Genomic DNA, 13,218 nt, shown 5'->3' with positions numbered 1-13,218 from the left:
CAAACCCCACTTTGCCTCCAGCATTTATAATGGTGTTAAATATATTAAAAGTGTTTTTAATTTATAAGGGGGAGTCTCACTCAGAGGCTTGCTATGTGAAAGGGGTCACCAGTACAAAAGTTTGAGAACTGCTGTTCTAACAGGTCTCCATGGGTATTGTGAAGCTCACATAAGCCCCAGTATTAGCTGACAGTCTCAGCAGCTAGGCATTTTGTGTCACCAGATGGGCATCTCCTTTACAGTGGATGAGGAGTTACCATCTATAACCACCATTGGATGAGTGACAGGGGGTTTGCTCTCGACAGCTCTAGAGAAGGAGCAGAGCGGCAAGTGCATACCCCGTCATCTCAGGAAAGGGCCCAGGGAAAGGTTCTTCCCAAATGAAAGGGCAGAGAGCAGGAGTAGCACCTAGATACCAATTCAATGCCCAAAAGAGTTGCTGCAGTCTCACTAAGGTCTCCTCTTGGGATACCCTTGTATACATCTTAAAAACTGAAGCCTCAGAGAGAAGGCATCAGACACCATAGTAAAAAGCACAGTATAATAATCTAGATAGGACAGAAGAGAAGCAGCAGAAAGCAGCTAATGCATCACTTTATGCAGCCTGAATTGGGCTGCAGGGGGGTGGAGGGTAGCCATTCTAAAAGACTGAATAGCTGTAAGACTCGTATTCTAGCCCCTTGTCCATATACCTTTGATCAGGCTCCCCCATCCCAAAGTCAATACACTCTAGCTGCCTGAACTCCCCTATGCATGCTCTCCCAGGACTACGTCCCCTTCCATGCATGTTCACCAGCCATGTCTGGCTTCTGACAAACACACATCTGAATGGAACTAAGCAACTGTTTGCTCACCCTCACTGGATCCATGACTTCTGTAAGAGATTTGACTTAGCTGGGTGAGGTAATATCTTTTACTAGACCAACTTCTGTTTGTGAGAAACACAAACTTTGAGCCACATGGAGGTCCTCTTCACCCGACGAAGAGCTCTGTATAGCTCAAAAGTTTGTCTTCCTCACCACCTGAAGTTGGTCCAATAAAAGATATTACCTCACCCACCTTGTCTCTCTAATATCCTGGGACCGACAGCTACAACTACACTGAATTTAAATTAGTTGACATTCAGATTTAGTACAGGGTCACCCTATGGTGAGGGCAGCTGGCAATTTTTTTTCCCCCCTCTGAGCTCAAAAGTGAATGTTCAGCATTGGGCTAGAGAAGCTGCATCTTAATGGAGTGAAAGAACAGGAATCCCAAGAGGGAAATATAGTACACCATTAACAAGCCAGGGTTCAAGAGGTATTTGTGTGATTGCAGCAGTGAACACATCAGGGAATCCAAGTGTGTCAGAGAATGGGGACAGTGCATACATTAATATGCAGTCAAGGCATTCTTGTTCTGATTCAGGTCTCTTATTTACAGCGCTTTGGATGAGTTTTATGTGGCTAAGTGTAGATTGGCTGTAATCTTATAGTTCCCTCCTCGTCACGCCCACAATCCACTCTGTGGGAGTGTCACTGTATCATATGAGAAGAGACTTGTGATAATTTATGAGGAACCAAGTTAATTTGCATGGGAAGAAACTTTAATTACTTTTCCTATGAAACCAAATTTTCCAATTGCCCTGCCCGCCCCTTGGCCTCACACACCCATCTTTCCCAGGGCAGGACTGGGGCTGGGAAGGAGGGTGGAAGGTGCAAGTGTTAAGGTGCTGGGGAACCATTAGTAGCTTCTGGTCCTTCAGGTGCTATTGGCCTGTTCCTGCTCAAAGAGGGCCATGGCCAGGTGCGAGCGGGAGGAGAGCCCCTCCAGGTTACTGAGCACACAGCGGTGATACAGTTCCTCGCTCAGCCGGGGGTTGCAGCTCCTCAACGTATATTTCTGCACCAGCCCTGGCTCCACAGCCCGGAACAGGTGCAGGCCAGAGTAACGAAGGAAGACATCAAATACTTCCATGCTCTCCAGCACTTCATCTCGGTCCAAAATGTCAGCTGCCAGCTTGGTGCGTGCTGCCATGTAGTCAGAGTTGTAGAAACAAGCCTCAGCAAAGGCATGACGGTCAAAGTGCCCATCCCTCAGGAAGTCTGTGCTGGAGGAAGAGGCCTGCTCGCCATGGTACATCAGCACTGGGTTGAACTCCTGGAAGTGCATTGGGAAGAAGACCTGCCAGTTGCTGATGGTATTCATGCGGCAGCGATTCAGGAACTCCGTGTTAACCTCTGTCCAAATGCTGGCCAAGAAGAAGAGGGTGTCCACAGGGTGCTTCTTTGACACTATGTCCATGAGCTTCACCTGGGATGGCACCTCGGTTTTTACGCTGATCCAGGGGATTTTCACCTCTGCATAGCGTTTTTCCAGCTCTCCCACCATAGCTTTGACCCCAGCAAAGACATCCAGTTGGCTGACCCGCTGAGCATCATAAGGCTGGTAGATGAAGAGCAGGGTTAGCAGGGCATTGTCATGAGTGTCCAGAGTGTTCATGGCAAACGTATCCAGGAAGTTGCTGACAAAGTCCACCTCCTGCACAGTCAGAGGCAGCACCAGCTGCACGCGTGTGGCCTCTGTCACATAGGGCATGGGGATGATCTCCACCTTGCTGAGGGGCCGCACTAGACTCACCCGCTTAGCCAGAACATAGCTGTGGCCCTTCTGGGTTACAGCCTCCAGCAAGAGGTCCAGCATATACTCCATGCCCCGTGTGGGGTCAAAGCGCCGGTAGCCATTCAGCAATTGTTGCTTGTAGAAACGAAGTTGGGGCTGGTAACGACTGTTGAGATGCTGAAGTGCTGCCTCAATGATGTCACTAACATCAGCCTTGCTGGCTCCAGCCAGCTCACATTTGGGGGAGCCATCGGGACAGGAGAAGAGGTGCTGCTCTGTGAAGTAGTCCCAGCTAATCACCTCAAAGCGGGATTTGGGGACAAAGGGAGCATTGATGCCTATGGGCCATGTCAGCCCTCCCTCGCGGGCTGGTGTCAGCGATGTCAGATTCCTGATCTGCATCTGTGAAGAAAGTACACTCGTATTTATAGAATCATAGGTGTAGGGCTGGAAAGGACCTTAAGAAGTCACCTAGTCCAGTCCCCCACGCTGGGGCAGGACGAAGTATACCCTAGACCATCCCTGACAAGCATTTGTCCAACTTGTTCTTAAATATGTCCACCTTCCTTGGAAGCCTGTTCCAGAGCTTAACTACCCCTATCAGATTTTTTCCTAATAGCTAACCTAAATCTCCCTTGCTGCAGATATTAAGCCCTTTACTTCTTTACTAAGCCCTACCTTCAGTGGACATGGAGAACAACTGATCCCCATGCTCTTTATAACAATCCTTAACATATTTGAAGACTGTTATAAGGTCCCCCCACCCCCAGTCTTTTTTTTTCCAAGAGTAAACATGCCCACTTTAACCTTTCCTCAGGTTTTCTAAATATTTTATCCTTTTTATTGCTCTTCTCTGGACTCTAATTTGTTCACATCTTTCCTTAAGTGTGACACCCAACTCGGGGCACAGTACTCCAGCTGAGGCCTCACCAATGCCAAGTAGAGTGGGACAAATATCTCCCATGTGTTACACATGACACTCCTATTACTACACCCCAGAATATTAGCCTTTTCACAACTGCATCCCATTGTTGGCTCATATTGAATTTATAATCCATTATAAACCCTCAGATACTTTTCAGCAATACTACTACCACCAAGTCAGTTATTCCCCATTTTGTATTCTTCCATTTGATTTTTCTAACTCAAACCCTACCATGACATTGCCCCTATTTTCTTTCCTTTTTATCTTAACCCAGAAGCTTTCAACTTATCTGCCTCTTATCTCCTTGTGGACTCAAAACAAGCGTATGTATTCTCGCTGTGTAATGCAACATTTCCTCCCTATCTTTCCTTCCTGAACAAGCTATACCCTCTATACCAATATTCCAGTCATGAGATTTATCCCACCAAGTCTGATGCTAATTAAGCCATAACTTAGCTTGTGTACTATTACATCCAGTTCTTCCTGTTTACTCTCCATACTCCTTGCTTTTGTGATATAGACATCTATAATGTTGAGCAGATTCCTTCACCGTTTTCCCTCTTGTTGTTCCTATGACCCTACTGTAATTTTCATCCCCTGCTCCCAACAGCTAGCCCTCTGTTAAGATCACCTTTTTTTTTTTTTATATCTACTTGTGGGCTTTTGTCAACTGTCCCCTTTGAATCTAGTTTAAAGCTTTCCTCACTAGGTTGGTGAGTCAGTGTCTGAAGATGCTCTTCTCCTGGAGAGGCAAGTGGTCTGGTCCCTCTTCCTGCCTCCCTCTCCAATCCCAGAGGGGCAAATGGCCTGATCCCTCCTCCCTACCTAGAGCTTCCTGAATCCTTGGTGGTGCAGGACAGTAGTGATTCTGATACCACACCCTTCTTGTGCAGGGGCTATTTCCATAGAGGAGTCTGCCACTGCCTGGCTGTCAGAGATTCTCTGTTCCCTCACAGACCTGAAAAAAAGAGATCCTGTCTAACCTCACACTCCATCTCTGCCTCAGGTTCCCTGTCAGTGTTCCCCCACCCAGATACCTGGAGTTGCTGGATCTCCTGGTAGGCTCTGTCCAGCTGGATCCTGCTGAAATGCTTGTGCAGTCGGTACATGAGGGTCCCCTCAGAGACAGGGTGCACAGCGAGCGCCGCCTGGAAGTCCTCACCCTCCTCCTTCTCTAGGTCTGCATTTTTGGCCAGTTCATAGGAGCGGTAATGCTGGCCCTGAAATGGATAAGACTCAGGGAGACTGGTTAGGAACTCTGGGACTCACACTGGATCCTCCCTCCCCTACCCACTTACTCTGAAGGGGGTGAGACCCAGAGAGACAAATATGTGGGCACGAGAGTGGGTTTCACCCTCCGCTCCTCACTTCATATATCATAGGAGAATTCAGATCTCCTTGTTGTTTCTTTCTATCCCAGGCTGCCTCCCACCCCCTTGAAAAATTGTGAAATTGATGAAATCTGACTAAATCTGTTCTCTCAAATGTCAGTCTAGCTCCACTTCCCAAGTACTGAGGGTGAAGCTGGGCTCTTGTTCCATGCTGCCCCACACTTACTTTCTTCCCAGTACTTCACAGCATAGCTTTGGGGGCACTCACCCCTTTACCCTATGACACAGGCTTGTGAGGGTGTGGAGTCTGTTGGGTTGAGGCTGTGCCCTAACCCCCGGAGAGACAATACCTGGTGCTGGGAGACGCAACTGATGCCCAGGAAGTCAATGATGCAGCGTCCCAGCCACTCATCCGGGCGCACACTGAGAATCTCATTACGGCAGCTGTCCAGATGCTGATGCAACTTGAGCAGCAGGCTCCGGGAAACCAAGTAGCCAAAGCCACCATGGCAGTAGCGGGCCTGTTCATCCCCCCCAATGAACTCCTCAGCCCGTCCTAGGTAAACATCCTGATTAATGCTTAGGTGTGTCACCAGGGCCTTGATCTGCTCGGCCTGGGCATAGGTGTCATCCTGCATGATATAGAACCAGTCATAGTCACCCCCAAAGTGCTGATGGATGTAGCGCATTGTCTCGTACATCAGCCAGACGGGGCGTTCGTCCCCATGTGACACCAATGCCATGCCATGCGGCACCTTGGCGCTGCGCAATCCCGTAAAGTATAGCAGGTGTGGAAAGTGATGGGCCACGGTCTTATTCACTGCCACAGCCAGTGTGTTCATGGTTGCCTTGGAGGTGAGCACAGCCACAAAGAGCCGTTCATGGAAGCCCAGCTCTGTCTGGATATAGCGAGTCCTGCAGGGAAAAGCCATGGTTACAACACAAGCAGCTGGGAGAAGGGAAAGAAACAGATCTATCCCTATACTCACATCAGAGGCAGAGGGGGCACCCATATCCCCTGGATATTTTGAGTAATCAGATTCCTTTCAAAGCTCTGACTTAGGGCTCAGCTGTGTGTACACATTACTAATGATCTCACATTTTTCAGGCACCTTCCAACTTCACAGAAATCAAAGCCAGTTAGCATCCTAACACTTGTATCCAACTATACAGAGAGATGGCATCACCCACTAATGAAAGACTGCCGCCTCTGGGCTGGGATGTAGCAGTGGTTTAACAGCCACACAGCAATGCTGAACAACAGTTTAGGGCAAGAAGTGAAGCTAACTATTGCATTCAATAGAAATTGTAGGGGGGAAGTTCAAGGGGGCAAAATGTAAATATATGAGAGATCCTTGGATACCGTGGCGATTACATCTTGACTCCTGCAAAAGTGCCACAGGATCTTTAATGAACACAAATGATCAAGATCTTGCCTTTATATCATACTCGAAAGGTAGCAGTCTGGCAGCACTGACTCAGAGAGGAAACGGACCCTGAGGGATCTACCCACCCAGCAGTACAGCACCCCTTAGTGCCATATGATAGCATTGGGATCAGCACTCACTAAATAGGGAGTGCACTCACTACCAAGCCCCCAACACTGCTCCCAGAAACCTCTGTTTCCTATCCAAGTACTAGGAACATAGAAATTGCCAGACTGGATCAGACCCAAGGTCCATCTGGTCCACTATCCTGTCTCTAATGATGGCCAGCACCACTGGTATCAGAGTAAGCTGCAAGAAGTCTTCTAATCATTAGTAGTTTGACTGGTTTAAACCCTGAAGCATGAGGTTAAATATTTCTTACAAAATTTATGTTAGCACTATAAGAAGTCCGGCCTTATTGACATCCTGCGGCACTGAGTGAAAAATATTTCCTTTGATCCATTTTGACTTTCCCACCTTTTAATTTAATTGAATGTCCCCTTTATTCTTGTGTTTTGAGACAGGGAGAACAGAAGTTGCTGATCTCTCTTTAGACCCCTCATCATTTTATATACTTTAATCATGTCCCCATTTGTCTCCTTTCTGAGGTAACAGTCCCAATCTTTTCAGCCACATCATAGGAAAAAAGATTTTTTTCATCGCCTAATCATTCTTGTCTTCCTTCCCTGAACCCCCTCTATTCTACAATGTGCTGCACACAGTACCCAGATGAGGCCATGTCATTGACTTATAGAAATGCATTAATTTTTTATTATTCTCCATTCCATTCCTGATGTAACCGAACACCTTGTTTGCTTTTTTTGACTGCATCTGCAGACTGAGCAGAGATCTCCATGCCGCTGTCTATAACAACAGCAGGTTGCTTTCCTGAATTGATTTTGAACTGTGTAAGGTATGAGTAGATTTTTTTCCCCTCCAATGTGTACTGCTTTGCCGTTAGCAACATTGAATTCACTTTGCCATTAAGTTGGCCATTCATCTAGCATGATACAGTCTCTCTGAAGTTTCTCATGGTCTGCTCTGGTTTTGACTAATAAAAGTAACAACATCATCTGCAAATTTTGGTACTTTACTGCTCATCCCTATGGTGGGGTGTCTACCCAACACTGTAACGAAAAGGGTTAAAACTGGAGCTTGGGAGCTCAATTAAGAAGTGTCTGGCCACACCTGCAGGGTTGGCCCTAGCTGGGAGAGGAAGTGGGGATCAGTATAAATAGAGGAAGTCTGTGGCAGAAGGGGTGACAGCTGAATTTAGTATGAGAGGCTTAGTGAGTGTTTTAGGAAAGTGGGGTAACATTAAAAAAAGCTCTACTATATTTTTTCAACGATACTCAGCAGGGTAAGAGAGCGTATGGCATGGATGTATGGGGAATATAGTAGGTGATATTTATACTCAGTAGAGGAGTCAGCTTCACCATAAAGCATAAGAAGATAAAGGGCACTGCAGGGAGAGAGGTAGGAACTCTGCAGTTCTCTCTGGGATCAGAGAATGGAAACAGCTCTGGCAGACATTCAATTGACGACTAAGACAGGAATAAAAGATCAAGCCTAAGAAGGGTAGGAGGGGGTTTAAGCTTACACTTTTACTTTGGGATTTATTGGGGAATTCCAGGAGGGTTAAGCATTGAGAGTCCTAGCCCTGCGAGAAGGGTGAACTCAGAAAGGTTGTGGGACAAGCCTCCTTATAGGCTTAGTAAGGAACAGTCCAGGGAAAAGGCAGCAAGAAGTTTGACGGATTGAACCTTGACTTGCCTGCCTGGAACCCATTGTAGAAGCAGGCCTGGGTTCCCCTACAACCACTGGTGAAGCCCCAAGAAGGGAATAGATGACAAAGTCCTGAGGAAAGGGCAGATGAACCACTGGGACCAGGATCAAATGCAACAGATGGAACAATTGGACATTTTATTTGTTGGGCTTTTTGCTACCCTGAAAGGTGTGGCACTTAATTGTGATCTGGCCAGAGCCGAGTCATGGGAAGACAGACACTGCAGGGCAGAGCAGTTATAAGTAGGGGCCACCAATCAGGGAAGGTGCCAGCTATGCCACACCCACTGATGAAGGCGCACGCCTGCCACGAGTGCACTCTTCTACAAACCCTCCTTTCCAGATCATTAAACAATATAGATCCTAGGATGGAACCTTGAGGCCCTGGCTATTAGCTTTTTGTCATGGTGAATATTGACTACTTATTTCTCCTTCTTTGTTTTCTTTCTCCTAGCCAGTGTTTCATAGAATATTAGGATTGGAAGGGACCTCAGCAGGGAATCTAGTCCAACCCCCTGCTCAAAGCAGGACCAATCCCCAACTAAATCATCCCAGCCAGGGCTTTGTCAAGCCGGGCCTTAAAAACCGCTAAGGATGGAGGTTCAACCACCTCCCTAGGTAACTCATTCCAGTGCCTCACACCCTCCTAGTGCAACAGTGTTTCCTAATATCCAACCTAGACCTCCCACACCGCAACTTGAGACCATTGCTTCTTGTTCTGTTATCTGCCACCACTGAGAACAGCTGAGCTCCATCCTCTTTGGAACCCCCCTTCAGGTAGTTGAAGGCTGTTTGATCCATGAGAAGACTTTGCCTCTCACCCCTGGACTATTTAATTTCTTTAGTAGCCTTTTGTGAGACATCTTATCAAAGCCATTTTGAAAGTTCAACTAAATTGTCAACCACTTCTCCTTTATCTGCTACTTTTCCACATTCAAAAAATTCTAATACATTAGTGGGAGACAATTTTCCTTTGGAGAAACTGTGCTGGTTATACCTTGTCACATCATAATCTTTCAGCCATTTTATTATACTATATTTAATTATAGGTTCAACCAACTAACCCAGTCTGACCCTGCTTAGCCCGTAAGAGCTGATGGGACCCCATGTTAGACACAGGCGGTCATCTTCACCTCACAATGACTTGCTCAAAAGGAGTGTCTCTTACCTGAGCACTTTCTTGTAAGGCTTATTGGGGTCTCGGTAGTAGGGAACAATCCTGGGTTTGAATTCCTCATCATTCTGGCTTGACCTTCCTCCAGGAACAGTGTCCTGCTGCACTTTCCCTGCAAACAGCCCATTATTTACCCCTGTGTCCATGCAAGTATCCTCCCCATCACTCTGGATCCAGGAGACACGCAGCAGGCTTAGACTGCATCCCAAGGAGAGACCCAGGATGAGCGGCAGTGCAGGCCGCAGGAAGGCAAGGAGAGTAGCCAGACGCATGGCAGAGCTATCATGAAACAATACACAGAATCTTCAACAAGACAGTATCTAGAATCACAAAAAATCTGGACAAAGGGAGATCTAGAAATGCACCAAACCCTGAGAGAGCTAGAAAACAGTGATCCAGAAGCATAAGAGGCACGATTTCCCACTTAAAGGCCGTAGTAGGCCACAGATCTAGCTCAGGCATGGGTGTGTAACAGTGTCAGAGATAAACCACAAAGTTCGGAGAATTTGGCAATATGGCTCATGTTAAAAAGAGAATTAAATGAGCCCCAGGTAGTGTCCATGCCTGGGGATGTGGAAAGTCATTCTCAGCTTCTTGACAGGTGAGGCAGAGAGTGCTCCAGCCCTGAGATCTGTGAATCCAGTCAGCTCCAGGGACTTCAAGATACAAACACTTCTCACATGGGATGGAATCAGAAAGTTTCCTGAACTTCCAAGTACAGGAGCCTTAGGAGCAGAGGGAGAAAAAAATCAATGCTCAGGTCCCCTGGAATAACATCCGGCAACATGAAACACTGACCCTTTGCAGCTGGTGGACCGTGTCTCAGTGGTGACTCAGGCTAACAGCATGAGAGCCTGTCCCACCTGCTTGTTTCTTGGTTCCAAGCTGCTGCACTTTTGATGATCCCATCCAGGCTACCTAGAGAGAGGGAAACTGAACAGCCAGAGCTGCTTGATTGAATCTGCCTCAGTGACAACTGTGCAGACTCAGATTAAGGTTAGGATACCCTAAACTCCAGAGCTGGGATTACCATTCACCCCGTGCTAGAAGAGAGGTCAGAGGCTCCACTTCCGAGACAATGCCAGGGAGACTGGCTTGTGCTTCCTGCATGAGAAAGGATGAGGACCTTAGCAGAGGTAGCGGAGGGACATGGGCTACAGGGGTTTTTCCCCTTAAGGTACAAGTTCCAGTGCAGCCCCAGGCTAGGCAGAGTGGCTGGGTGAGGATATTGGGCTTTCCATCCCTAAAGCCTATGTTCCAGTGCAACTCTTATTGGACTCTTATGCTCAACATAACAAGCATCAGCACCCAGACCTTAGCTGGTAGCTTCATCAGAGAGGAAAAAGATGGACTAGGGCCTGGAGAAAGTTCTCCTCTTTTCCCTAGAGTTCCTCCAAGGCAGGGCTGAAACCCACCGGCAAGACGCCGCGTGAGGAGAAAACGTGTCCTGGGATGCCCGGGCGGTCCAGCCCTGACCCGTGCAAGGGAAGGTACCAGAGAAACGTTCCCGGTTCTGCCCCGAGGGAGGGGGGCTGGCGAGCCCCGGTCTCTCGGACACCATGGGCAGCCCTGCTCCAGCTGAGGATGGGAAGCGAGGGGCCCCCAGCACAGCGCCTGGCCCCCCCGCCTGCCTAGGAATTGCCCTGCGGGGCCGCTTCCAGCTACCTGTCGGACGCTGTCCCCGCAGGAGCCCAGGCCCGGCTCAGCTCCCGGCTGACTCGCCTCACGCGGGCGCTGCGCCGGCCAGGCAGGAGGGGGCCAGGGGCACGCAGCAGCAGCCCTGGGCGCTGGGTCAGGCTGGCATTGCTCGTGTGCGGCCAACGCTCCGACAGCTGCCAGCTCAGCCGCCTCATGCCAGCCTCTGCTCCTTCCTCTTCTCCTCTCTATGGTCCCTCCCTTGCCGCTCTGTACTCCGAACCCTGCCCACTCCGCCGAGCTCTATGGTTCAGTGCGCGTGCGCAGTCCTCACCCCCAGAGCCGCCGCTCCCTCCCTGTGCTTTGTAGCCACGCCCCATCGCCCTGGCAGTCCGGCGGCTGCAGTGGCCGCTCGTGCCCGTTCTGCGACGGGGCCCGGCTCGTGCTTGGCCGCAGCTCCCGCCCCGGGTCCTGCCGCGCCGTGCCCAGGCAGGGCCCTTGTGCCAGCCGAACCCGCAGGCAGCCCGGCCGGATTCGGGAAAGGCTCGGCCGTGAGAACAGCGCCGGTTCCAGCGCAGCAGGGGTGGGCGGTGCAGCGAACCGTCCCGCGCCACGGTCCGATGTCTGAGCTCTGGGGCTTAGTGGCTTCTACCCCGGGACCGGGGGCACTATCTCCCGTTGCTGCCTCCTGCAGGGACCCCTTGCCCTGCAGCTCCCGATACTGGCCCCTGCTGGCCAGTGTCTGCATTGGAGGGACCACTGGCTTGATTCCGTCAATTTGTATGTTCCGGCCGTAATTCCTCCTAGTACAGTAGTCGGGGTGGGGGACACCTACTGCAAGCAGCTGAGGCTGCGGTGCGGATTGATAGAGCCTTGTGGGCCCCCAGGAAGTGTCACAAAAGACAAGAAGTGTTTTATGGGAATGGAATCCTGACACACCTACACTCCGCAGAAAAATGCCCAATTGCAATTTGCCAGCCCCTGTTTCTTCCTCCCCTGACCTGAGCTCCCGCCTCTCCCAAGGGAAGACACCAGTCCCATCTCCAGGTTTTTACTGTAAGCCTTTTGGGGCAGGAATTGCCTTTTGTTTTATGGTTGTACAGCACCTGGCACTGAGGGGGGTCTAGGTCCATAACTAGGGCTGGTAGGCACTAGGCCAGGGGTGTCCAACGCGAGCCTGAGAAGGAGCCAGAATTTACCAATGTACAATGCCAAAGAGCCCCAGTAATACATTAGTAACACCCCATCAGCTCCCCCTCCCACTCCCAGTGCCTCACACCCAGTGGCAGGCCTGGGGATCACCACCTCCCCCCCTCACTCCCCATGCCTCCTGCCCACTGTGATCAGGTGGTGGGAGGGAAGGAGAGTGAGGGCATGGCAGGGGGAAGGGGTGGAGTGGGGGCAAGGCCTGGGGCAGAGCAGGGGGTTGAGCACTGAGCACTCCTCAGCACACTGGAAAGTTAGCATCGACAGTTCCAGCCCCGGAGTCAGTGCCTATGCAAAGAGTTGCATATTAACTTATGAAGAGCCACATGCAGCTCAGGAGCCACAGGTTGGCCACCCCTGCACTAAGCTAATGGAAATAATTAATAACAATAAAACAATGAAAGAAGCAAATACAGACTTGTACCTGACCCAAGAGGTGTCAATCTGCTGCCCCATATGACCCCATCCTGGGCATGTGGTACCCTCCACATCCTGTGACCCCATTCTGGGCTCCTGTTTCCCCTCTCCCAAGGCATTGCAATGTACCCACCACCATTTGGAATGATCAGTTTCACGTTCATGAGACACATTGCTGAGGGGGTGGGGGAAACCAGTGCTTAATTACTAATGAAAGAAGTGCCAAAGCTCAAGAATTTTTTTACTTTCATAACTGACATGACAAGCCCGGAGGTCTGAACTGCCAGGCCCCAGAGGTCTTGGGGGTCTGAACTAGGGTGACCAGATGACAAGAACAAAATATCGGGACACATGGGGGCAACCACAGGCTCACCCCCCCCAGGGCCGGTTCTAGGTTTTTTCCACCCCAAGCAAGAAAAAAAAAAGCCACAGTGCCACCGAAGCAAAATATCAGGACAAATGGCAACCCAATCGTACATGGGTCGGGACAAGGGACAAACAACTAAATATCGGGACATCTGGTCACCCTACTCTGAACTGCCAGGCCCAGAGGTGCCAGGGCTCTGAGTTGTGAAGCCCGGAGGTGCCGAGGGCTCTGAACTGCCAGGCCCGGGGGGGGCTCCCCGCTGCGAAGCCCGGAGGTGCCGGGCTCTGCCCCAAGTTAAGCGCCGTAGGGCACAGCGGCGGGGATGGCTAGGCCGCCTATTGGGGAGGGCT

The 13,218-nt window shown here is 49.9% G+C and overlaps 1 protein-coding gene across 5 annotated transcripts; it reads right to left on the bottom strand.

Moving 5' to 3' along the window:
* Window positions 1–1,563: 1,563 nt before the first annotated feature.
* Window positions 1,564–11,152, bottom strand: CHPF2 (chondroitin polymerizing factor 2). Of its 5 annotated transcripts, XM_038391862.2 has the most exons (6): window positions 10,909–11,152; window positions 10,107–10,161; window positions 9,238–9,968; window positions 5,208–5,772; window positions 4,564–4,746; window positions 1,564–3,003 (listed from the first exon to the last, which is right to left on the bottom strand). In XM_038391862.2, exons 3-6 carry the CDS (start codon window positions 9,513–9,515, stop codon window positions 1,741–1,743), a joined length of 2,289 nt encoding a protein of 762 aa, XP_038247790.1. In that variant the 5' UTR covers window positions 9,516–9,968; window positions 10,107–10,161; window positions 10,909–11,152; the 3' UTR covers window positions 1,564–1,740. The 5 variants fall into 5 exon arrangements, with proteins under 5 accessions (XP_038247790.1, XP_038247789.1, XP_038247787.1 ...); XM_038391861.2 differs by lacking the exon at window positions 10,107–10,161 and having other exon boundaries at window positions 10,909–11,149; XM_038391859.2 differs by having other exon boundaries at window positions 9,238–10,347; window positions 10,909–11,144.
* Between the last annotated feature and the right edge of the window lie 2,066 nt (window positions 11,153–13,218).

The sequence above is a fragment of the Dermochelys coriacea genome, chromosome 2 (assembly GCF_009764565.3).
Source record: "Dermochelys coriacea isolate rDerCor1 chromosome 2, rDerCor1.pri.v4, whole genome shotgun sequence".
Lineage (NCBI taxonomy): Eukaryota > Metazoa > Chordata > Testudines > Dermochelyidae > Dermochelys > Dermochelys coriacea.
Note: the sequence above shows the minus strand (reverse complement) of the source record. Positions and strands in the feature narration are given on the sequence as shown.

Coding starts and splice junctions, on each gene's coding strand:
- CHPF2 (XM_038391862.2), bottom strand. CDS start 9,515: ATGCGTCTGGCTACTCTCCTTGCCTTCCTGCGGCCTGCACTGCCGCTC. Junction 4,747..5,207: donor GTTGCGTCTCCCAGCACCAG/GTATTGTCTCTC, acceptor TATCCATTTCAG/GGCCAGCATTACCGCTCCTA. Junction 3,004..4,563: donor AGGAGATCCAGCAACTCCAG/GTATCTGGGTGG, acceptor CTTTCTTCACAG/ATGCAGATCAGGAATCTGAC.